Source organism: Cornus florida, unplaced genomic scaffold, assembly GCF_030987335.1.
Source record: "Cornus florida cultivar Cherokee Brave unplaced genomic scaffold, ASM3098733v1 CherokeeBrave_3.0.0_Hap2_Chr01, whole genome shotgun sequence".
NCBI lineage: Eukaryota > Viridiplantae > Streptophyta > Magnoliopsida > Cornales > Cornaceae > Cornus > Cornus florida.
In genome coordinates this window covers 84255999-84282374 of record NW_026775571.1, presented here as the reverse complement: position 1 = coordinate 84282374, position 26376 = coordinate 84255999, and the positions used below count along the sequence as shown (strand labels likewise).

At 33.8% G+C, this 26376-nt stretch overlaps 3 protein-coding genes and 1 pseudogene across 3 annotated transcripts; all 4 read right to left on the bottom strand.

The window, feature by feature from the left end:
- Positions 1 to 1217: 1217 nt before the first annotated feature.
- Positions 1218 to 1568, bottom strand: LOC132276506 (protein S40-1-like). Its single transcript, XM_059777955.1, has one exon. The coding sequence runs from the start codon at positions 1566 to 1568 to the stop codon at positions 1218 to 1220; it is 351 nt and encodes a 116-aa protein (XP_059633938.1).
- A 2410-nt stretch (positions 1569 to 3978) lies between these two features.
- LOC132276490 (receptor-like protein EIX2) lies at positions 3979 to 7370 on the bottom strand. Its single transcript, XM_059777929.1, has 2 exons — positions 7261 to 7370; positions 3979 to 7174 (listed from the first exon to the last, which is right to left on the bottom strand). The coding sequence occupies exons 1-2, from the start codon at positions 7368 to 7370 to the stop codon at positions 6076 to 6078; spliced, it is 1209 nt and encodes a 402-aa protein (XP_059633912.1). The 3' UTR covers positions 3979 to 6075.
- On the bottom strand, positions 4249 to 6018 carry LOC132276499 (receptor-like protein EIX2). Its single transcript, XM_059777940.1, has one exon. It carries the CDS (start codon positions 6016 to 6018, stop codon positions 4249 to 4251), a length of 1770 nt encoding a protein of 589 aa, XP_059633923.1.
- Positions 7371 to 17542: 10172 nt separating the features above from the next.
- LOC132303705 (receptor-like protein EIX2) lies at positions 17543 to 21394 on the bottom strand (annotated as a pseudogene).
- Between the last annotated feature and the right edge of the window lie 4982 nt (positions 21395 to 26376).

The following is a 26376-nucleotide window of genomic DNA, read 5'->3' as shown; positions in this document are numbered from 1 at the left end:
GCCCATGATATTTAATTATTTAAAATGATCATTTTTGTATAATTATAAATAGAGATAATTGCACTGACCTTCCCTAAAGTTTTGTCAATATACACTGACATCCCCTCTTATTTGTCAAATAACATCGACCTCCCTTGAGGTATGTATGCTGCTAACATGGACCTCCTTCCCTTAACGGAAAACAATTTACTAACATAAAAGGATGATGTCAGCAATTTTTAAATTTCAAATTCCCATTCTACCCCTAAAGCCAAGTAAATAAAGCCATTGAAATACCTAAAATAGCCCATAAGGATTTTTCCTCTCTCTCAGATTCTCTCTCCACTATTTTTCTCTCTGCACTCTCTTCCTCATGAGCGAGCACCAAAGACTAGCGGCGGTGAAGATGCGGCAAGTTTGGAGGACTGCGGTGCTCTGAACGGCGGTGAGTGCTAGCTTGGCAAGGAACGACGCGCAAAAACTCTGATAGTCAGCAAGGAAAACGTCTTACCGGTGGTTAAGCTTGCAAACTTGCAGTTCCTGTTGAATCACACCCACGACGACGGCGAACTGTCTAGAAGTCTCCATTGATGTCGGTGGCAGTAAAACCTAAAAGCGTATCACCAAAATCAGTGAGAACAACTCAGAGAACATTTTCCGATGATGGAAAACCTCCATAAACTCCGGCACCAAGGTTGGCCAAGTCAATGTTGAAGTCTAGATTACTGGTATGTAAGCTTGGTGCTAGATTTTTTGCATTGGTAATAATAGTTGATGTCTAATTGTTCTGATCTCTCTCATTCTGTATATGTGTGCTAAATTTCCTGTGCAGTTTTGCAGAAGTCAAAATTCAAATTAATAATGTGAGATGGTTGCTTGTGATTACATGAGTTAGCAACCAGCTGTTCATGCTGATTATGTTGTGAATCCAAACAGAATATGAAGAAACAGAGTGTAAGCAATAACACATGGTACCCAAAAACACCAACCTGTATTAAGCTGCACCACAATAACAATTAACAAAACTATAAATTTAAAACAAAAAAAAAAGAAAAAGAATAAATAAATAAAAATAAAATACAACTATACATATAATTATATACAGCTAAATATGTTCATCCAAAAAAAAAACATTAATTTCAAATTCCAATTTTGTTTTGGTTACATTTTCTTTTCCTTTGCTGGTTTGTGTGTCCATTACCAAACAAATTATTGGTGTCACGTTTCGAGGAAACCAGTCATCTCATAATTGAATTCCTCATTTCGCTCAAGCCCCTTCCTTTCTGAGTCCTCCCATTTCCCTTGTAAACTGAGAAAGCCATTTCTGCGCCGATTCTCCGGCCGAGGATCAGGTGAGGTGGAATTAACTGGTCGTGGAAGATGCCCGATTCCACGCACCGAAACCACGAATTTCCACAAAAAGTCTGGGGGATATTCACCCGAACTGAATTCATTTTCTTCTTCTTCTTCTTTCTATTCGGCTTGTTCTTACTCAGTTCACGTGAATTCGAATAGTGAACTGAGAAGTTGCTATTGGTTTCTGCATTTTCCGGGAAAATCACCTCGGATTCTTGGAGTTCTTTTTCCATGGAAAATGGGGTATGGAAGAAAATTAGAGAGAAATAAATGGGGGTGTTTGGAAATTAAGGAATTGGAAATGGGTTTCCTGAGAAGAGAAAGAAACGTGAAAGAGAGGAGCTTTTTGTCTTTTCATTGTGTTTGTAATAAAGACTATATAGATATAATAAGGCTAGAAAAGTAATTTCATAGAACCGTTAACACCATTCACCTAAAAGCTCTGGCAGGGGAGGTCAGTGTTATTTGACAAATACGAGAGGAGGTCAATGTATATTAACAAAACCTGAGGTCAATGTAATTATTCCTTTTATATATATATATATACACCTTTCATAATTAACCATTGATATATATATATATATATATATATATATATATATATATATAATATGTTTATATATATAATATATGTTTATATATATATATTATTTAAAAATTACTATTTTATTTAATAGTCATAGCTGGAATAGGATTTGTATTTTAATGTGTATAAATATACACATAAGGTTTAAGGTTAAAAGTTTACACGTTAGAAAAATAAGAGAGAGAGAGAGAAGAGGAGAAGGCTAACAAAGAGGAAACCAGATCAGAGAAAGAGAATGTCAGATTTAGAAGAGACAATCAAAATTTGAAGCGTCGGTTTCGTTTCGAAACCTTCAGGCGAGTTCTTTTTAACTTTCCTCTTAGAACTCATAAGGATTTCACCTTGAGTATCAATGTTAAGATTAAATTTATTTGTTTAAAAATTATGGTTAGATCGGATTAATTAAAAGAATAAATTATTGTAATTGATTGTTTGGAATTTTTGGATTTTTAATTGATATATATTATGTGTTGTATATATATTTTAAAATCAATATATAAGTGAATTTGTGACCCAAGAGGATTAATTAGGGTTTCTATATTTTCTGGTATTTTTTTATATTTTTTTGGAATTAATTAGATTGATTTTTCTATTAATTGTTTGGAAAATTACATTATATATATATAGTATATATACTGTTTATATATATAACGCTGGGGAATTTGGATTTGGCCCCTCCAATAAGGGGTGCGTTACAGTGTGCTCAAAATCAAGACCTTAGGATGGTCTTGATAATCAGAGGAGGATTCAGTGTGGTGCGGCGCATGGAGTGAGGGTGCGGAAGCTGCCGTGGATGAAGATGATGGATGATGGAATGATTCAGTGGGGGTGTGAGCATGGGAAGGGGTTGCAATCACTGATCTGGGCTGTTGGGTGGAGTTGATGGGTGTAGGATGATACGGTGTGTCGCGGTTCTAGGGATTTTATGTGCGCATTAGATCTGGACCATAGATGTCTAGTCATCATTAAAATAATTTGGTGCAGCCAAGCGCACCAAAACACACAGGGATGGCCAATAGGATCAAGCCATCAAACGCCGCGAGTACAATAGGCGCGTGGACGCGTTTGCTAAGGAGTGGAAGCGCGTACATCATGTCTAGGCGCGTGTGGCGAAGCGTAGGGGCGTGTGCAGATGTGTTTGAGGTCCCGAGAAGTTACTATGGAGTCCGTTGATGTTCCAGAATTGATTTCCAGCATGTTAATGTTGAAATCACTCAGTAAAAGAGGTATTTTAGGTGTTTGAGGGCCTTAATGCTACTACATTATTTAGTTGTATTTATTTGCATAATATAATTAATTAATAATTTATTATGGAATGAGGTATATATATGTATATGTATATATATATATATATATGGTTTAATTGTTTTGATATCCCTTAATTTTGTGCGCGGATTTAATCAACCCGTGTTCCGAAATTAGGGGTATCACACAAGCCCTCTTTTTCAAAGAGGAGGTCGGGTGTTGGAAGCCTCTATAAAGATATGGGTGTGTTCCTCAACTGAATCATTGAAAAGGGTTTTTTGGTGCATGTGTGTTAGAATATCTCCAACCGTTGTGTATATATTTTTTTTTGTGTAAATCTAATGTGTCATGATGGATTTATACAAAAAATTTGAATTATTTAATTTGAGTTCCAACTGTTGTTTTATACCTTTTGTGTAAAAATATATCTGCCAATAATTACTAGTCAACCCAACATAACTTTTACAAACTTACTTAATATATGGTTGATTCTTTAATGAAATGAAAAAGAGAGATGAGAAAGGAAATATATTGATCTGGCAGTATAAAAAGGTTATGTAAAATACACCCTTTTACACATTGGTGATGTGGCAATGTATATTAAAAGACTACTAGAGATGGAAAAATTTTACACATCATAGGTGACAGTTTATATTTTACACAAAAAAGTATTTTAACATATTGTTGGAGATGCTCTTACAAAGCTCAACTTTCTATTTTCCTATTTTCGAGGAAAAAATTGATATCTATTTCTATTCAGTTTCATTTAAGTATTGTGACAAAGATTTGTAAATTAGAACACACCATGGCCATTGGGGGTGGGGTGGCAATAATGGAAATTGTAATGTATTGGAATTATACATGATAATATATCATTGCACACACGCTTACACACGATCTCCATAATAGAAAAAGCAAGAGAAAAAATTAAATGACATTGCAAATACATCACATAGCTTGGAACTTGCCTGTGCCTAAACACACATGCATATTCTTCGATACACCCTGAGTTACCATAATTGTCTTGAAACAAATACGTACTCCAGATTACAGACCACCTCGATATCAACAAGATTAAATTTTCACTGATCCCATCTTCTTTGCAAACGAGCCACACTCAATTCAATCATAAGAGCTATCCTTTCGATCATGTTCTCCAAGAATTGAATATAAGCATGCCTCCACGACTTCTTTATCAATAAGGTACCAAAAAAAACCCAAAATCCTACCACAAATCCAAGCCCCATGCTTCCATAGAACCATACCATTTCAACTTCATTTTCATCATCATCGTCATTGCCAGCAGGAAGAGCATTAGATGCATCATCACCTTGGCACTTGGTTCGAAGAGGGAGTCCACAAAGTAAAGGGTTACCTTCATAAATGGATGGATCGTCGAGTGTTTGAAGCTGATATCCAGAAGGTATTTTTCCTATCAAGTTGTTGTGAGAGAGGTTCAAATGAGCCAAAGATGTTAATGACGACAAACTTTGAGGAATCGGTCCCGAGAGATTGTTGCTTGAAACAACTAAAGTTTCCAACCATCGCAAATTTCCAATGTTGTCCGGAATGTGTCCAAACAGACAATTCATTGAAAAATATAAGGTATTAAGTGCAGTGAGGCTTGTGATCTCTTTAGGAATTTCACCAACTAGCTTATTCGCTGAAAGATCAATATTATTTATGAATTGAATAGTCCAACCGTATTTGAGTTCACGTCCTTTGGCCACCACAATTATTTGCTTCTCATTGGTGAAGTTTGCTGAACTGTTGCTACCATAAACTAGAGCTGTCAAATTTTTCAAGCAACTGGGAATGGCCCCCGAAAGATTGTTGTGTGCAAGATCTAGGACATGAAGTTCTTTTAGATTGCACCATTGTCGAGGAATGTTCCCATTGAATGAATTAGATCGTAGCCGTAGAATTTTTAATGCAATGCCATTTCCTCCTATCCATGATGGTAATTTTCCCGACAAATTATTTCCTCCAAGATCAACGGTCGTCATCATTGTGCAGTTCCACAAGGATGGAGGAATTTCCCCATCTAGATTGTTGCTACTCAACAATAATAAAACAAGAGAACTTAGGGAACCAATTGAGTTCGGAATTTTACCTGAAAGACTATTGTTGGACACATCTAAGGAGAATAACTTTTGCAATTTATTCCAACACTGAGGGAGCTCCCCAAATAGTTGATTGGTCCGAAGGGAAAGAAATTGCAAATTCTCTAATGTACATATTGATGATGGAATTGTACCATTGAGATGATTCTCATGTAGATACAAATATTCCAATTGTGGCATCAATTCACCAATATTTGATGGAATCGGCCCTGAAAATAAGTTGTTTTCAAGCAAAAAAATGGATGCATTGGTGGACCATAATGGGAGATAACCATGAAAACTGTTATTACTCAAGTCAATCCACAACAATTTTGGAGATTCTAAATGGTATGGGAGCCTCCCTTTGATCCGGTTGTTAGACAGATCCAAATAGGTGAGTCGATGAGATATCTTCGAAAACCATTCCTCGGGTATGGTGTCTGCAACTCCAACATTTCCAAGGGACACATAAGTGAGTTCACTTTGAACTTGAAGCCACATTGAAAACCTAGGGCCCACTAGGAAATTTTTTAATTTAAGATATTTGAGCTTGAAAGGGGGTACCCATTCGTGTGTCACATTGAAAACCAACGGCATGACTTTGTCCGCTGTGAAAATTTTCAAATATTCTAGACTCTTGAGATTCATCAGGTGGGCTTCTGTTACAACACCTTCCCACGAATTTTCATTGAGATTTAGGCGTATGAGTTTTGAGAGTTGTCCAAAGCTCTCGGGAATGGTTCCATTCATCCTGTTGAATGAGAGGTCCAATTCTAGTAACGACGACAAATTTCCAATCGATTTTGGCTACGAACCCGAGAAAGAGTTATTGAAGAGGTAGAGATGTTGAAGATTCTTAAGCATTCCTATTGACTTGGGTAGTTCACCTTCTAAAGAGTTGTACTCTAAATTTAGTGACACTAGGCTATTGGTTGGACAGCCCAAGAACCCACCAAAAAACTCAACCACCTCACCCGTGAAATTGTTGTCAGAAAGGTCTAGAACTTTAAGCTTGCAAAGATTTCCCAAAAATATTGGTAGTTGACCTTTAAAGTTATTATAAGACAAATCAAGGGATTCCAAAGACTTCAACTTCACGAATTCGCTCGGAATGGGATCCCCAAAGAAATTATCACTGAGATAAAATTCTGTGAGGCTCGTGAGATTGAACAACCAATTTGGCATTGAGTAAAGCCCAAGACCACCAGAGATATCAAGGACTGAAAGCAAAGTTGAGTTAACAAATGGGAGTGAGAGTGGAAGGCTCGGTAGATAACAACCAGACAAGTGTAACTCCACAAGGTTAGGAAGCATATTAATTGATTGCAGCCAATTAGTGTCACTGACTTCCACTTCTCCCAAGTTAAGGTATTTCAAAGAAGAGAGGCGTGAGAGCCATTTCAAATTTCCAGAGACAACTGAATTACGACTGAGATCAAGATAAATTAGGCTGGATAGGTTTCCGAGATGAGGTGGAATCTCTCCGAAAAACAACGAAGAAGAGAGATTCAGATATCTCAAGTTCTTCAGCATACCCAAGAATTTAGGAATTCGAATTCCTTTAAAATCATTGGAGCTCAGGTCCAAAGAATTCAAATATGTCAAGTGAAGCAAAGAAGAACTTATCTTACCTCCCAAACGCGAGCTTGTGTAAAGTGATTCGTAGGCCATCTGTTGATCGTACTCCATTGAATCAATAGCTCCATCTCCCCACAGTAAGGCAAAATCCTTGATTATGGGAACTGAAATTGGATTTCTGAGGTGGAGCTTCACGACGTGTCTTGATATGTTGTTGCATCGGACGCCACTCCATCGACAGCAATCATCACCCTTCCAAGAAGAAAGTCTACCAGAAGGATCTTTGAGACCTTGCTTGAAGGTGAGAAGTGCATTCCCAACAACCACACTACCACAAAAACAAGAAGACTAAGAAAAGTAGTAGGGTTAGCCATGGTGTTCTTGAAGAAGAAGATATGCAATGATAAAGAGAACATAGAGATGTCTTTTATAAGTTTATTCACGAAATCAATGGAGAGAAGCTTCAAGCAGATGGTGAGGTAATAGAGATGCCCCACATAATTAATACTACTACTACTATGCATGACCACCAGAGACTTCCATATTGAGTCCACCAACTCTTTTTACTCTCTATTAAATTAGTTATTAATTAGGAAACATTGTTTTTTTGTTCCGGTTTTCAAAACAAGGTCAATAGCGGGACCCTCCATTTTGGACTAAACGATTCTCTTATATTTGAATTTTGTGGACACCCTCCATTTTGGACTCTCTCTCAAGTGACACAGTTTAATCATACGATTATTACTCCCCAACAACCACACTACCACAAAAACAACAAGACTAAGAAAAGTAGTAGGGTTAGCCATGGTGTTCTTGAAGAAGAAGATATGCATTGATAAAGAGAACATAGAGATGTCTTTTATAAGTTTATTCACGAAATCAATGGAGAGAAGCTTCACGCAGATGCTGAGGTAATAGAGATGCGCCACATAATTAATAATACTTCTACTTTGCATGCCCACCGAAGACTTCCATATTGAGTCCGCCAACGTTTTTTACTCTCTAATAAATTAGTTATTAATTAGGAAACACTTTTTTTTGTTCCCTTTTTCAAAAACAAGTGCTTCTTTAGTCAACAGGGACCCTCCATTTTGGACTTGATGATTCTCTTATATTTGAATTTAGTAGAGTAAATTAGGAGAGACGACTTAACAATTTTCTGAATTCCTTCCGGATCCCGTGGACCAAGTACAAGTAATAAGCGCGTTTAAGAAATGTAAATATAAATAATATGTTAACAATAATAATCAAAACTATTTTCTAAACTTTTTAGATAAAAAACTAAAAAGATTATGTAAAATAATGATAAGACCATAATATATATATATATAGGCTAGCTCTAGGTGAATACTTTGCGACATTATAATCAAATTAATAAGAGATGAGAGAAAGAACTTAACACCTTGATTATATATGTCTATTTTTTGTAAATACAGATTTTTCATTAATCATTTAGCATCAACCTTTTTATTTTTTTTTTTTATGTTACCAAAATGGAATGAAAGTGGGAATGGAATGGAATGTCTATTCTCATTTTATTGTTTAGATGCAAATATCAAATGCGTAAAAATGGATAAAAAATATTATATTGTTTGGTTGGATTAATTTAAAATTTAGAAATGAATGAATTTCAAATTGAATTATCCAAAATACCTCTACTATTGATAATTAAATAAATTACATTAAAAGAATAATATTCTTCTATAATTTTTTTTTTTTAAAGAAATGATGACGTTGGTAGATGGCGGTGACGATGGTGGTGGAGGCAGAAAGTGGTAGTGGTTTTGGTGGCGGTGGTAGCAATGGTGGAAGGCGGCGGCGGTAGTGGTACGTGGTGGAAGGCGATAGCGGTGTTGATGGAAACCAGTGGTAGTGGAGGAAGACGTTCATGGTGTACATGATGATGGTGGAAGGCAATAGAGGTGGCAGTGGTATGGTGGTGGTGGAAGGCGGCACTCGTAGGGATGATAAATTACAACACGACCCGTCAATACGACTCGAACACGACACAAAATAAAACGAGTTTGGGTTGACTTTAAATGGGTTCGGGTCATAAATGGATTGACACGATTAATTCGTTTACTTAACCGTGTCGGGTTAGGGTTAAGGAGTTCAACCCGTGTAACTCAACATGTAATCATGACTATGACTTATGTAATATGTTACCTGTTTAAACTCAATTATTGTGGATATTTCAACATAAACCTTGTCTACGCCTTATGAATTTTCTTCTTATTTTGAATATTTGGGTTAATTGTGACAAAAATTTTCTATTATTTATTATTTGATTAAATATTAAATGTCTCGTTTTGATAAACATGCAGCTTATTAAATGGGTTAACACGTTTATCCATTTAATAAATAGGTCGAGTTAGTGTTGAGGGTTAATACGATTATTATATGGGTTAGGTTTGGGTTTACCTATTTAGTGTAATACCTTTACATTGACACAACACGAATACTAATTGCCACCCCTAGGCAATAGTAGTGTAGGTGTGGTGATGGAAGGCAGTGGAAGTGATGCTAGTGGTGGTGGTGGTAGTGGAGGAAAGTGTCGTCCATGGTGTAGGTGATGACGATGGAAGGTAATGGAGGTGACAGTGGTGTGGTGGTTATAGAAGGTGGCAGCAGTGTAGGTGTGGTGGTGGAAGGTAGTGGAGGTGATGATGGTGGTGGTGGTAAAAAACAATGGCTGTGGTGGAAGGTAATGATAGTGGTAGTGGAGGTCGTGGAAGTTGTGGCCGTAGTGGTAGAAGGCGACGACAGTGGTGGTGACGGTGGTGGAAGGTGGTAGTGGTGTAGTCAGAAGGTGGTGGAGATGGTGAAGGTAGTGGTGACGGTAATAGTGACGGTGATGGTGGCAATATACAGTGGTGGAAGGTAATGGAGGTGGCGATGGTCAAAGGTGATAGTGGTGGAAGGTAATGGAGGTGGCGATGGTCGAATGTGGTAGTGGTGGAAGGCAGTGGACACTACGGTGGTATGTTGGTTGAAGACGACAACAATGATGGCAATGGCAATGATGGTAGTGGAAGGTAATGGAGGTGGTGGTGGTGGTTGGATGCGGTGGTGGTTGTGGTGGAATTGTGGAAGGAGGTGGTGGTGGAAGGAAGTGGTGGTGGTGGTGGTGGCGGTGGCGGTTGTAGTGGTGGAAGACAATGATGGTGGTAGCGGTAGCGGCGGAAGGTAATCATGGTGGTAGTCATGGTGGCGGCAATTGTGGTGGTGGTGATTTTTGTACTTGTTTTTTTTGAAAATTTAATTTTTTAAAAAAATTTAATTGGGAATGAAATGACCATTCCACACGTGTAGTTGTGGAATAAATTTTCATTCCAATGGAATGTCCATTCCACTTTAAATTAAATACCAAATAAAGAAATTGTTGAAATGAACATTCCATTCCTGCACACCAAATGCGACATTACAGTATTATAATTTCTTTTTCTCACTTCGTTTATAAGATTTAACAATTCTAAATTAATTACGTAGCACTTCAGAATTCCCACATGCAAATAATATATCAACAATTATATTAATTTTTTTTTTTTTTAGGTGAAAATTTATATCAGTTTCTTTCAACTGAATTTTCTAATTAAACCCCAAATTTTTTTAATGCATCAATGATGCATAAAGTTAAATCCCAAAAATTATGTTATACGAAAATGGTAATTTATGTTAAGGATGGAAGTGGACGATTATGTTACGCCACCAAACTTGTGAGTGATTTTCAAAGTTTGAGAAATTATTAGATGGTTTTGGACCATCAACACTTGGTGGACCAGTTAAATACAGACTCTCGGATTAAGAAAATGGCCCCACAAGAGTGTATTAATGAATTACAAAGTTTCATGATCGGAGGGTTTTTATTGAATTAGTCCACCAAGTGTCAAATAGACCAGGACCATCTAATAATTTCTCAGGGTACAATGTGTTTCTCGAAAAATAAAATCATTATCGTCCCCACATTTATCATAGGGCTTCAACGCGGGTAATTGTGTTACACCACCCAGCTTGTGAATGATCTTCTAAAATCTTAAAGGGGTCTATTACTCTCTAGTAAATGTGTAGACATGCAGGTTGCATCCAAATTAAATAGACAGGGTACATCAAATTTAAACATGCAATATAAGTGTTAATTCATTAAAGTTCCCGCTTGAATTCTGGCTTCTTTGTAAGAGTTTGTTGCGCTGTTAGAGTTCATCAGTAGAGGTCCTGGTTGAATGGGTCGACTCACTCCCATGGAGGGAGGTGGAGTCTTTGGTTTTTGTAGTGCTTGTTCTGAGAGTGGTTTTGACTGGTGGAATATGATGCATGGGTTGCCGAATAGGGGTTGTGTTTCCGGTGTTTGGTACTAGTGGTGATGGCTAAGGGTGTGATGTGGACTGTGAGCTTGAGGATAACTAGGTGATCTGATGTGAGTCATGTCTCGGGTGTTTTTATTGATGTCTGATTTGAGCAGTACTTTGAGGATAGGTGTTGATATTATTTGAATGTTATGCAGCTAGAGAGTGGTTATGGAATTCCGTTGAAGAATAATAGGAATGATTGACTTTGGTTTTGAGGTTTCAGGCATAAGACGGTCGTATTATGTGTTTTGAAGAAGTAAGAATTGAATCGAGTAATGTTATGAGTTGTTTACCTGGTATGGGTGTTATGAAGAAATTAAAGATCTTTTGTGTTGGTTGATGAGTATGACGTTTGGTCTATGTCATTTTTAGCTTGTTACGAGTTGTACAATTGAAGAATTATTGAGATTCTTAGAAATGGTATGTAACTGCATAGTCATTGAGGTTACGTATAGCGATGGATGGATAATGAGTGGATCTAATAGTTGTTTTGTGGACTGTGTGAGACTGTATTTGAGGTTTGGACCTGAGGACAGGAACGACGTCTGTGTTGAGACAGGATCGAGGATGAGGATGGTCTGACCAACCATTTATCTTGAATCAATCCCTCTTTAGCACGATGTCGGGTCAAAGGTCAATGATTGTTTCAAGTTGTCACGAATTGTGAGAGAATGGTACTGGGAGTTGTGACGGTGTAGTGGTGTGGATTGAGGAAGTTGTCTTGGGTGACGAGGTGTGTTAAGTAGGACCAAGTGTCCAATCTGTTTAATTATTAAAGATCTTATTTTGAGGATTTTTGTCTGGGTACAGGATAGTGCACTTTACTGATTTGATGCCTAATGTTTATGCAGTCATTGGGAGATTCATTGTGTAGTCATCTTGAGGTTATTAAGTGTAATGATTGTTGTGCGATTAGTAGTTGTTGGTGCGGTTATGTGATGGTGTAGCTACATGTTAGATAGCGAGTGTTTGGTCTGAAGGAGATGTATAGAATTGGGATTTTGTGTGTCCTTTAAAGGATGAGTTGAGGTTAGATGTTGTCTTATTCGGTGGTCTGGTAACTGTTTTTTTCTCGGGGTTTGGAGCCTTTCGTGGCTGTGTAGAGTAGGTCGATGTCCATTTTGAGTCAGGCATTAGGTCTAGTTGGTCTTATGTTATGATAAAGTGAGAGATGAGTACCCGTATTGGGTTTTAGTGGTAGTAGTATGTGATTGATTGGTGACGTCCGGTGTCACAGGCACTAATGTTGGTGAATTCATGGTCTTGGGGTTTTGTGAGGTTTCTCGGGAAGGTGTGTAACTGTGAGCCTCTTTCTTTAAGGAGGGTAGATTGTGATGTTTCTGTTTGTCGCCATTTTCCATTTTTAGGAATTTCTTGATTTTTTGAAGGTATTTTCATCTTTTCTCGTTTTGCGTGCCAGACGCCACAAGGTGTGTCAGTTGTGTCTAAGAGTTGGTTAGGGGCATTCCATTGAGTTTAGGACTCTCGGAAATGCAACTGTTTTCATTTCAGCATTTTTCTATTTTTCGAGTTGGGAGGACCCACGTGGGACCCGCTATTGAAATTATTTTGTACGGGGGTTACGTCTTGGGTCTGTTGTATTTCATGCATAATTATTTTGTGCATTAGTTAATTGTTTAACTACTAAATTGTGGTTATAATATAATTAGTGTGTGTATATGGATTTGTGGTAGAAAAATAATGTCAAAAGATTTTTTTAGTGGTGGGACCTACCACTTTCTCATTTTAATGGCCATAAGGCCATTTTTTTTGGCCTCATTTTCATCTCTCTCTCACGCTGCTCTCTCTCCCCCTTGCTTTTCTTTACTTTTTCTCTTTAAATCTTCAAATCAAGATTATGATCAAGCCTTTTAGAATTTTATAGTACCGTTTGGAATAAAGTTGGAGAGCTCGTTAAGATTTTCGTTTTGATTGGAACAAATCACCATTTGGCCAACCTAGGGATTTCAAATTTTGGGGCTGAAATTGGGGCTTTTCTCTCATTTGAGGTAGGGGTCCTCTAATGCTTTGATCTTTGTCTCTTAATTGAGTAATTCTATCTTTACTGCAAGTACATTTTGAAGGTTTGTAAATTTTGAAATGAAATTATTGCTAATACTGTGTTAAGTGCCTTACGCATAAATTGTTTCAATTATGTGTTAAAAGCATGCTTGACTTTGTTTTATGGAAGTTGTGTTAATGTATAGTTGATAACATGATGTTGGCATGTATGTGACCCTTTATTAAGCATGCTTATGGTTAATTCTTGTGAATGCCTTATTTGTAATAGTGATGTGAAGGATGTCCGTGTTATAGTGGAATTATAAAGTATGCCATGTTTGTATATTAATGTTGTTTCATGAATGAAAGTGCTGCATCGCATGTCATGGCAAGAAAAAGGATTTTGAAAAGGTTTCTAAAAAAAGGGAGTTTTTATAAAAGGGAAAATTTTTATTTGAAAGGGAAAATTTTCCTAAATTGAACCGGATTTCGAGAGTTCGGGGCTAGCTTGACCTCGAGGGAGCGCGGCCCGGTGTAAGGTGTGAAAAAGTTGATACTAGGCCCTTTAATGGTTGCCAGGCATGGCCAGAATTGGAACCGAGAATAACAATTAATCTCGCCTTGGTAAAGTCAGTTAGCGGTTTTTTTTTTTTTTGAAAAGTGGGTCGGTAGAGACCAAGTATGGGACAGGGTGCATTACATTTCATATCATGCACGTCATTTATTGGAATGTGATTGTTGGTTGATGAAAATGTTCGTTTATGTTATAGTATGATTTGAATTCCCATTGCATAACCCCGACTTCTTTTCCATCCCATACATGTTACGTGGCTCAAGGGAGTCCAACGCTGACGCCTTAGGCGACTTATACTGAGCGTTTAGCTCACCCCATCATTTTAACATTTTTCAGGTCATGGAAATGAGGTGGCGAATGACAATCCACCACAAGCTTGAGGAGATTAGAAGTGTGTTTTGCTACCCTTTTGTACCTTGAGCACATTCTTTTGTAGAACACCATCTTGAAAATGTATTAAGTTTGTATAGCTAGGCCATGTAATGTAACCATAAACCTTTGACAGTATTTTTGATGTAAATTGGGCTAATTGTAAGATTACAATGTTTTCTGTTATTTGAATGAGAAGAATGATGTTGTATCGTACCAAATTATTGATGTTCAAAACCATAGAAGGTAGTATGTCATCTTACAGTATGTTAGAGCAGTTTTCTAAACTCTTACATAGACCATTATTCATTTTCACATTCACAGCAATCCAGTAGCAGAACCTTAGCTCGCAAGACCATTTCGACCACCGAAATGGGCATTTTGGTAGACCGAAACTTCCAATAGCCTCACAAGTTTTTGGGCCACAACCGGTCGGCCGGCTGTTCATTTCGGTCGACCAGAATAAGCACTTCAGTCGACCGGTCGGCCGGTTGTTCATTTCGGTCGACCAGAATAAGTACTTCGGTCGACCGAAGTGCCATTTCAGTTGACCGAAATTTAGGCCCTCCAGTACTCTTGTTCCACCATCTGTGGAGATGTTCCCTCACCTTTTTGTAGTTCCTTAGCGTATGAAATGAGTTATTTATGTGCACTGAAGGTGTCCCGTCATGTAGATTGACGTTGGTGCCCTGAGGTGACATCGGGTTCAGTTAAGGACCTAGTTAACGGTTCAGACTCACGGGTTCGGGTCGTTACATGTGTAGTAACATATAAAAATATAAACAATTGAATTAGTTTTTCATGACCATATAAACTCAACAATTTATAATTAAAAGAACAGAACTCACTTGTTTAGTGAAGTATGTGAAAAGAAGAGCGAAATTGGAGAAACTGAGAACTTGGGATAGAATAGGAAATTGAGATATAAAAGACACTCTTGCCGTGCCAAGTAATATATTTTGGAGAAAAAATTCTTCCTATGCAGGAATTCTATTTTCATCAATATTTTTAGTTTCTTGCTAACCAAACTTTTAAAATAAATTGAATTTTTTCTGTTTCTTTTCCTTTCTAGCCGGTTTCAATGAAGATTCCCAGTATATTTAGAAAATCGATGGAGAACTGATATGATTTTTTTTTTTTTTTTGTAATGAATATATCCAAATTTCCTATTGAATATGAAAAATAAATACCCCTTGAAGTAGTAGAAAAAGAATGTTTGAAAAGTATAGAGAGAACAATATATAAGATCACTTTATGTATTCAGAGGCCAGTTCTTGACTTCTTGAGTATTTTTGTGTGCATTTGTTTATTTGACTTTTTCTTCTCTACAAATTTTTGCAACTGCAGTAAATAATTTTTATTTCAATAAAATTAAAATAAGCAAAAATAGAACAAGCCGTTTACCATCCACCCCCCAATTGTCACCATTTTTTACTCCACCCAATCTGACTTGCAGCACCTTCACCATAACTTCCAATCCAACCAAGGATCGCCCTTTACCCACCAATAAGTCCACCTCATGTAGGGGTGGCAACTAGGCGGGTTGGGTCGAATTTTAATTGAGTTGAAAATGAATGGGTCAAATGTGGGTCAATTTATATTTAATCCATTCGAAACGGGTTAAAAATAAACAGATAAAAAATGCATAGGGTCAACCCATATGACCCGTAAGCCTTTTCCCCAAGCATAGTTCCTGATTCTCACCAACTCGTGTTGTTGGGCCTGGGCCTAAGAATTGCTATAGGATTATTTTCCTTTTCTCTGACTTTTGCCTGGGCCCACTCCTTTTGGGCCGAAGTTGAGGTTTTATATCTTTTTTTTGATCTATACATATTTTTCATTCGTAGAAAAAAAAAAAAAAAAAAAAGAATTCGAGCTGATGTTTTGGGTTAAAACGGTCAAGTAAAAATATTCTAGGAACTTAAAAAAAAAAAAAAAAAAAAAAAAAATTATAACTGAGCAACATAATCAAGGACCAAGGACCAAGTGACCAACCACAATCACAACTGAGGATCTAAAAGTACTCTTCAAAACTTGTTCAGACACGGTTGTCGAGTCATAACTAATTTGTCTTGTTAGAAAATTCTTAATAGTATGGATGGTGAGACAGAATAAGTGATACATTAGAAAACACAAATTTTGAATTTATTTTGATTTGTATGTATAATTGTATTAACATAGTTTTCTGCTCAATTAATATGAAAAACTTGCTTAAAATAAATTTTAAATTTGTGCTAAATGCTTATAGCAAAGTTGCAATATGTGTGTGAATACTTATCTGATCGAAAAAAAAAAAAAAAAAAAAAAAATTGTACGGGATTTTAACCATCTCTGTACAATTTGGAACAAGAAATATTGTTAAACCAAATCAAGATCAACTAATAATGTTAACCCTTATTGATAAGTCAAATTTTCATTTAATGCGAAACAAATAAAATTGAAGTTAGTCAATAATAAACCGGCTCAATATAAGTTGAGGCCTAAAGAGAAACTTTTTATTTTTATTTTTTATTGTTAGTATAGATTACATTATTTAATCAATTCTATAATTTTAATGTAAATTTGAAATTTGGGTAAGTAATCAAAATAATTAAGGCCATTGATGTATGAGCCTGTAAAGGCTGTAATAACAGTGTCAAGACATCTAAAACCCAGGCCACCACTTTCTTTAGGCCGACAAACCTTAGCCCAAGCAAGTTAAGCAACCTTTGCTCCCGTGTGTGCTTAAACTCAATACCAGACCATAAGAAAATTTTCAAGAGCCCATTAACCTCAGTTATGACAGACTTGGACGACCGGAAGAGACTAGATTATTAAAACTATGACAGAATTTTCAATTATATGTATATATATGTGGAGTAGTTGATGAATTTGTTATAAAAGATGCGTAAGGAGATATTCCAATGGTCCATGTTGTTGTTGATGACAAAAAATTTATTAGACAGTAGTGACTAATCCTAGTATTAAAAAAAAGAGAGGCTTTCTGAGAGAAAATTCCCTTTTCAGAATATATATACCACTCAAGATGGCTTTTATATATATATATATATATATATATATATATATATATATATAAAAGCCATCTTGAGTGGTTAGAATTTTCATTTCTTCGGAAGCGACTCCCGCAATGCTTTTGGACATACTATAAGTTCTATAACCATCTTTCTTGCAATGAAAAAGGATTTATGGTGCATGTGTGTTACAAATTTAAACTTTTCTTTTGAAAAGCTAATCCATTTTTGAAGAAAGGAGCATGTTTCAGGGGACAAATTGCCCTCTTCTGACACCTAATATGTAATAATTTCTCCATTTGATTATTACAATACATTATATATATATATATAGTTTCTTCAAATATAATAACAAAGATTTGTTAATAGGAACACACCATGCCTATTGGGGGTAATGTAGATACAAACACATAGATCACAATATATTATTGCACATGCTTACACATTATCTCCAAAATAGAAGGAAAAAAAAGCCACACTTACACGCACGCAAATCAAATCACAAAGCACTCCACATGCATGTGCGTGTACACATGCTTTATTATACATTGATACACTGAGTTACAATATTTTTATGAAAATTACTAACCACCACCACATCAACAAGATTAATTTCTCACTCAGCCCATCTTCTTCGCAAACGCGCCACACTCAATTCAATCATAAGAGCAATCCTTTGTATCATTTTTCCAAGAGCTGAAAGTAGGCATGCCTCCACGACTTCTTGATCAATAAGGTACCAAAAACACCCCAAAATCCCACAACAAATCCAGGTCCCATGCTAATATAGAACCATGCCATGTCAAGATCATTTTCATCATCATTGTCATCTAGACCTGATCCGTTGGGAGTAAGAGGATTTGATGTATCATCACCTGGGCACCTGGTTCGAAGAGGTAGTCCGTAGAGTAACGGGTTACCTTCATAAATGGATGGATCATTTGGTGTTTGGAGTTGATATCCAGAAGGTATTTTCCCTACCAAGTTGTTGTTAGAGACGTTCAAATGAGCCAAAGATGTTAATGAAGACAAACTTTGAGGAATTGGTCCAGAGAGTTTGGTTTCCAACCACCGCAGGTTTCCAATGTCATCCGGAATGCATCCGGATAAATTATTTAATGAAAAATTTAAGGTACCAAGGCTAACCAGACTTGTCATCTCTTTAGGGATTTCACCAACTAGGCTATTACCTGAAAGATCAATGCTTTTAACATGATGTATAACTCTGCCTTGATATCTGAGCTCTTGTCCTTTTGCCACAACCATCATTTGCTCCATGTTACCTAGATCCTCCAAATTATCGCCGCTTTCACCCAAAAGTAGAGCTGACAAATTTCCCAAACAAGGAGGAATAACTCCTGAGAGGTTGTTGTTTGCTAGATTTAGGATGTGAAGATCTGTGAGATTGCACCATTGTTGTGGAATGTCTCCGCTAAATAAGTTAGATGGTAACACTAGCATTTGTAATGTAGTGGCACGTTCTCCTATCCACAAAGGTAATTTTCCTGATAATTTGTTTTCTCCAAGATCAAGCATTGTCAAATTGCAGTTTTGCAAGGACGGAGGAATTTCCCCATGTAGATTATTTTTTCTCAACACTAATGCTTTAAGAGAACTCAACAAACCCAATGAGCTTGGAATATTACCCGATAGATTGTTGCTCGCTATATCCAAAAAGATTAATTTTTGTGATTCATTCCAGCACTGAGGTATATCTCCAGATAATTGATTGGTCCTAAGGATAAGATAACCCAAATTTTCCATGGTACAAATCGATGATGGAATTGTACCACTGAGACGATTCTCAAACATTAAAAAATAATACAATTGCGGCATCATTTCACCAATATTTGATGGAATCGGTCCAGAAAACGAGTTGTTATTAAGATAAAGCGCAGACGCATTAGTGGACCATAATGGAAGGGAACCCTCAAAGCGATTGTTGCTCAAGTCCAAAAGTTCTAGTGCTGGAAATTCTAGATGGATTGGTAGCTTCCCATTTATTTGGTTGCTAGATAGATCCAACTGGGTGACCTGATAGAAGACAGTGTGGAAAACCATTGCTCATGTATGGTATCTACAATTCCAACATTTTTTAATACCACACTAGTGAGTTCACTTTGAACTTGAAGCCAAACCGGAAATTTAGGGCCCACACGACAATTTTCTAGTTCAAGACTTTCAAGCCTGAAAGGGGGCACCCATTTGTATGTCACATTGAAAACCAAGGGCATGGCTTTGTCCTCATCGTAAAAAGTGGTCTGGTGTCTGCCTGCTCTTATTGCTAAATGTTTTAATCGTGTGAGATTCATGAACTGGGCTTCTGTTATAGAACCTTCCAATGAATTATCATTGAGATTTAGCAATTTGAGTTTTGAGAGTTGCCCAAGACTTTCAGGAATGGTTCCATTCATCTCATTTTCGGAGAAGTCCAATTCTAGCAAGTCTGACAAATTTCCAATCGATGTTGGAATTGAACCCCAGAAAGAGTTTTGAGAGAGGTACAAATGTTGAAGATTCTTAAATCTTGCTATTGAATCAGGCAGTTCCCCTTCAAAAGAGTTAGACCCTAAATTTAGTGACACTAGGCTATTGGTTGGACAGCCTGAGAATCCACCAAAAAACTCAACCACCCCACTGTTGAAATTGTTTGTAGAAAGGTCTAAAATTTGAAGTTTGCAAAGATTTTCAAAAAATCTTGGTATTTGACCTTTGAAATCATTGCCAGACAAATCAAGGTCTTCCAAAGACATGAAGTTCACAAATTCTCTCGGAATGGCTCCATTGAAGTGATTTTTGCTGAGATGAAGTTCGGTGAGGCTCGTGAGATTGGACAACCAGTTTGGTATTGAGGAGTTAAACCCATTACCAAAGATATCAAGGACTGAAAGCAAAGTTAAGTTCACGAACGAGAGTGAGAGTGGAAGGCTCGGTAGAACACACGAAAGCAAGTGTAACTCCACAAGGTTAGGAGGCATATTGATTGATTGCAGCCAATTAGTGTCATTGACTTTCACGTTTTCCTTTTTAAGGTATTTCAAAGAAGAGAGACGTGAGAGCCATTCCAAACTAGAAGTGTATAAGTCAACTGCCGCGAATATTGAATCAAAACCGAGATGAAGAATATTTAGGCTGGATATGTTTCCAAGATGAGGCGGAATCTCTCCCCAAAAGAATGAAGAAGAGAGATTGAGATATCTCAAGTTCTCAAACATACCCAAGAATTTAGGAATTTTAATTCCATGAAAACGATTGACGCTCAAGTCCAAATAATTCAAATATTTCAACTGAAGCAAAGAAGAGCTAACGTTACCTCCCAAACATGACCTTCGGTAAGGTGGTAAAAAAGCCCTCTGTTCTTCTACTGGTATTGACCAAAAAACCTCTGGTACATGTCCGGATATGTTGTTGCATCGGACGCCACTCCATCGGCAGCAATCGTCACCCTTCCAAGAAGAAAGTCTACCAGAAGGATCATTGAGACCATGTTTGAAGGTGACAAGTGCTTTCCTCTCCCTCTCAATGCATGACTTGGCAGAGGTGAGTTTAATCATATGATTATTACTCCCCAAATATGATGATGACGACCCTAACAACCAAATTACAAGAGAAACAACAAGACTAAGGAAAGCACTAGCGTTAGCCATGGTGTTCTTTGAAGATATGCAATAATAGTATTCACACCATACATACATATATATATATATATTTTATAAGTGCATTCGATCATGAAGCCATTGCAGAGAAACTACAAGCAGATTGATTGCAAGGAAAAATATGTGGGCCATATAATAATTAATAATACTAGTACTACTTTTCATTAGTCTTGCACCAAAGACTTCCCCAATTGGGGTAGTACACCACCGGGCTAAAAATCATCTCCTGCGCAACAGTAAATCTGTTGCAGCCGGTGAGTGATATATTGTCCTAGTAGCTCCACGTCCCATAAGTGGGGATGGGTTAAAATTTGTTACTGCATACATAATACTTTATACAAAATACCAAATTTCAGACGACGCTTTTTTTTTTTCCTTCCCTCTCAAAACCCTAAATTCTTAGCATTATCTTATCAAAGTCTCTGGTTTGGTGTCGATTGATTTGGGGTATATGTGTTTGAATCATTTGTTGTTAGTGTTATATCGCTAGTTCTGCTATTGATTGGTGGGAAGAAGATCTCCATGGTTCTCAAATTGGATAGCTAGATAACTATGATTTTGCAATTGATTGGTGGGAATATGATCTCAACGGTTCTGAAATTTGATAACTTCATTTGAGTATGACAAAACCTTTTATACATACATACATACATACATATATATATATATATATATATATATATATAAACACATATTGATGTATATATGTCAGTTTGTACCAATATTCAAAATGCATCCCAACGTTCTCCTTAACAACATCCCAACCTTTTCCTCAACAACATCCTAACTATCTCTTTCTCTTGTTTGGGATACATGTTAGAAAAATATTGGGACGTTGGTCTTGCATCATAACATTTTCTTAATGTACATCCCAACTTTTTCCTTACTAGCATCCTAGTATTTTTCTAATGTACATCCCAAACAAGATAAATATATGAATAGTGTGATGTTGGTAAGGAAAAAGTTAGGATGTTGATAAGGGGAAAGTTGGGATGTAAGGTAGAAAAATGTTGTGATATACAATTTGTACTAAGATATGTCTATGTATTTGTACAATAAGTGGGATATTGGTAAGATGAAAGTTGGGATACAAGATGGTATGTTGTAGATGCAGATGGTATGTTATATCTAGCACATACAAGAAGTTGCGGGCATACCATCGATTCTGTTCTAGAGCATACCATTTGTTCTATAAATGTTGTGATATACAAGAAGTTGTAGGTTAGAAAAATGTTTGTGTAGAGAGAGATTGTAGAGAGAGAGAGAAAAAAAAAAAAGAAAAACAAGAAGTTGGTCTGGTTTTGAATAGTGTGATGTTGGTAAGGAAAAAGTTAAGATGTCGATAAGGGGAAAGTTGGGATGTAAGGTAGGAAAATGTTATGATATACAATTTGTACCAAGATATGTTTATGTATTTGTACAACAAGTGGGATGTTGGTAAGATGAAAGTTGGGATACAAGATGATATGTTGTAGATGCAGATGGTATGTTGCATCTAGCACATACAAGAAGTTGCGGGTATACCATTTGTTCTATAAATGTTGTGATATACAAGAAGTTGTAGGTTAGGAAAATATTTGTGTAAAGAGAGATTGTAGAGAGAGGAAAAAAAAGCAAGAAGTTGGTCAGGTTTTGATTTGGTCCCATATATATGTGTGTACATACAAAAGTTTTCTTTTTTAATTTTTTACCTTATGTATTTTTATTTTTCTAATTTACTCATCGGCTGGGACATATGTCCTCTTGCATCGGAGAGGATTTCGGTCCCACTGAGCCCATTTTGGTCCCACTAGGATAAAAATCTCCGTACTCTTTAGTAAATTATTTCATCCATTATTTACCAGCTCTGTCCAAAATAATTATTCCAAAATTTTTGTGTAAATTTGACCTCCCATTTACACAAAAATTTTAGACTAATTATTTTTAACTCTAGCCATTATTATTATTATTATTTTTCCTAGGTAACTCTAGCCATTATTTTATACATTTTATGTAAAAAAATTTGTTAATAACAACCAAATTATAAGAAAAACTACAAGACTAAGAAAAATAGTAGTGTTAGCCACGGTGTTCTTCAAGATATGCAATAATAGTATTCACACCATACATACATACATACATACATACATACATACATATATATATATATACACACACACACACTAGTAAAAGGTATGTGCGATGCACGTGATGAATGTTTTGTAAGTTATTGAGTTTTTCTTTTCATATATATTTTTAATTATTTTATAAAAATTATTTTATTTTATTTATATATATCCTTGTCTAATTAGATTTTCTTTTATTAAAAAACTCATAATAAATAGATAAATACAGAGGTTATATGTGCTAAAGTTCTATTTTAAAATTAATTAATATATATATTTTTTATATTAAAAAATAAATATTGAAATGCTAAAACTCTTTACACTTTTATATTTTATTTATATGCATTATTATATTATTATATATTTTCTTTAAATGTATCATTGTCTAATGTGATAGAGATTTATAGAAAATAAAATAGGTAATTTGTGGTAGAGTTTTATAAAATAATTTAACATTTGTGGTAAAGTTTTATAGAAATTATTTTATTTTCTTTAAATATATCATTGTCTAATTAGATTTCCTTTAGATAAATACAGATTATATGTGATAGAGTTTTAAAAAAACATAAAATAGTTAATCTGTGGTAGAGCTTAGGTAATTTGTGTTAGTGTTTTATAGAAACTCTTTTAATATATTCTTATTTAGTGTGATAAAGTTTTATTGAAAATAAAATAGGTAATATGTGGTAGAATTTTATAGAAATTATTTATTTTCTTTAAATATATATATCCTTGTTTAATTAGATTTTCTTTATTTAAAAAACTGTTATTTGTTTTAAAGTTTTAAAAAAATTATTTTATTTTTTATATCAATTCATAAATATTTTTTATATTAATAATTCTTGCCTAATTAGATTTTCTTTAATTAAAAAACTCAAAATAAATAGATAAATCGTTAATTTGGGTTAGAGTTTTATATAAACTCTTTTAAAAATTTATTTTATTTTCTTTAAATATATCATTGTCTAATTAGATTTTCTTTTATTAAAAAACTCATAATAAATATACAAATACAGCTTATATGTGATAGAGTTTTAAAGAAAATAAAATAGGGAGATTGTGTTAGAGTTTTATAAAAATTATTTATTTTTTGTAAATATATTTTTAATAAATAGATAAATACAGGTTATTTGTGATAGCGTTTTATAGAAAATAAAATAGCTAATTTGTGGTACAGTTTTATAGAAATTATTTTATTTTCTTTAAATATATTTTTGTCTAATTAGATTATACTTTATTAAAAAACTTATAATAAATATATAATGTGATAGAGTTTTATAGAAAATAAAACCGCTAATTTGTTATATTTTATAGAAATCGTTTTATTTTCTTTAAATATATTATTGTTTAATTATATTTTCTTTTATTAAAATACCTAATAATAGATATATAAATAGGTAATATGTGTTAGAGTAAATCTTTTAAAAACTCTTTTTATACCAATTAATAAATATTTTATTATATTAATAATTCTTGTGTAATTAGATTACCTTTTATTAAAAAAAACTCAAAATAAAAGATAGTTTGTGGTAGAGTTTTCAGAAAAATTATTTTATTTTTTTATATTAATTAATAAATAATTTTTATAATAATAATTCTTGTCTAATTAGATTTTCTTTTATTAAAAACACATAATAAATAATTAAATATGTAATTTGTGTTAAAGTTTTATACAGAAACTCTTTTAAAAACTCTTTTTAAATCTATTAATAAATATTTTCTTATATTAATAATTATTGTCTAATTAGATTTTCTTTTAATAAAAAACTCATAATAAATATATAAATAGGTAAATTGTGTTAGAGTTTTATCTAAACTATTTTAAAACCACCTTTTTATATCAATTAATAAATACTTTTTATATTAATAATACTCATATAATTAGATTTCTTTTTATTAAAAAAACTCATAATAAATAGGTAAATAGGTAATTTATGTTAGAGTTTTATAAAAAATCTTTAAATATATTTTTGTCTAATGTGATAGAGTTTTATTTAAAAAAAATTGGTAATTTGTGTTAGAGTTTATAAATATTATTTTATTTTCCTTAAATATATCTTTGTCTAATTAGATTTCTTTTTATTAAAAAATTATAATAAAAGGTAATTTGTTGAAGAATTTTAGAAAAATTATTTTATTTTATATATCAATTAATAAATTTTTTTTATACTAAAAATTCTTGTCAAATTAGATTTTCTTTTATTTTAACACAAAATAATAAAAAGATAAATAGGTAATTTGTGTTAGAGTTTTACAGAAACTCTTTAAATATATCATTTTCTAATGTGATAGAGTTTTATTAAAAATAAAATGGGTAATTTGTTGTAGAGTTTTAAAGAAAATATTTTATTTTCTTTAAATATATCATTGTCTAATTAAATTTCCTTTTATTAAAAACTCTTAATAAAAGATAATTTGTGGCAGACTTTTAGAGAAATTTTTTTTTTTTCTATATCAATTAGTAAATATTTTTTATATTAATAATTTCTTCTCTAATTAGATTTTCTTTCATAATAAATATATAATGTGATAGAGTTTTATAGAAAATAAACCGCTAATTTGTGGTAGATTTTATAGAATCATTTTATTTTTTTAAAAAATATATTATTGTTTAATTATATTTTCTTTTATTAAGAAAGACCCATAATAAATAGATAAATATGTAATATGTGTTAGAGTAAATCTTTTAAAAACTCTTTTTATATCACTTTTTAAATATTTTTTTATATTAATTAATAAATATTTTTTATATTAATAATTCTTGTCTAATTAGATTTTCTTTTATTAAAAAGTCATAATAAATAAATAAATAGGTAATTTGTGTTAAAGTTTTATATAGAAACCCTTTTAAAAACTCTTTTTAAATCTATTAATAAATATTTTTTTATATTAATAATTCTTATCTAATTAGATTTTCTTTTATTAAAAAACTCATAATAAATAGATAAATAGGTAAATTGTGTTAGAGTTTTATAGAATCTCTTTTAAAACCACTATTTTAAATCAATTAATAAATATTTTTTATATTAATAATACTCGTATAATTAGATTTTCTTTTATTAAAAAAAAACTCATAATAAATAGATAAATTGGTAATTTGTGTTAGAGTTTTATAGAAACTCTTTAAATATATCTTTGTCTAATGTAATAGAGTTTTATTGAAAAAAATTAGGTAATTTGTGATAGAGTTTTATAGAAATTATTTTATTTTCTTTAAATATATCCTTGTCTAATTAGATTTTTTTAATTAAAAAATTATAATAAAAGGTAATTTGTGGTAGAATTTTAGAAAAATTATATTAGTTTATATATGAATTAATAAATTTTTTTTATATTAAAAATTCTTTTCTAATTAGATTTTATTTTATTTTAACTCAAAATAATAAATAGATAAATATGTAATTTGTGTTAGAGTTGTTGGCCTAAGGATTTTATCTAAAGGTCAATCTTATGTTTTGATAATTACAA

Coding starts and splice junctions, on each gene's coding strand:
- LOC132276490 (XM_059777929.1), bottom strand. CDS start 7,370: ATGCATAGTAGTAGTAGTATTAATTATGTGGGGCATCTCTATTACCTC. Junction 7,175..7,260: donor CTTATAAAAGACATCTCTAT/GTTCTCTTTATC, acceptor TTTTTGTGGTAG/TGTGGTTGTTGGGAATGCAC.
- LOC132276506 (XM_059777955.1), bottom strand. CDS start 1,568: ATGGAAAAAGAACTCCAAGAATCCGAGGTGATTTTCCCGGAAAATGCA.
- LOC132276499 (XM_059777940.1), bottom strand. CDS start 6,018: ATGAATGGAACCATTCCCGAGAGCTTTGGACAACTCTCAAAACTCATA.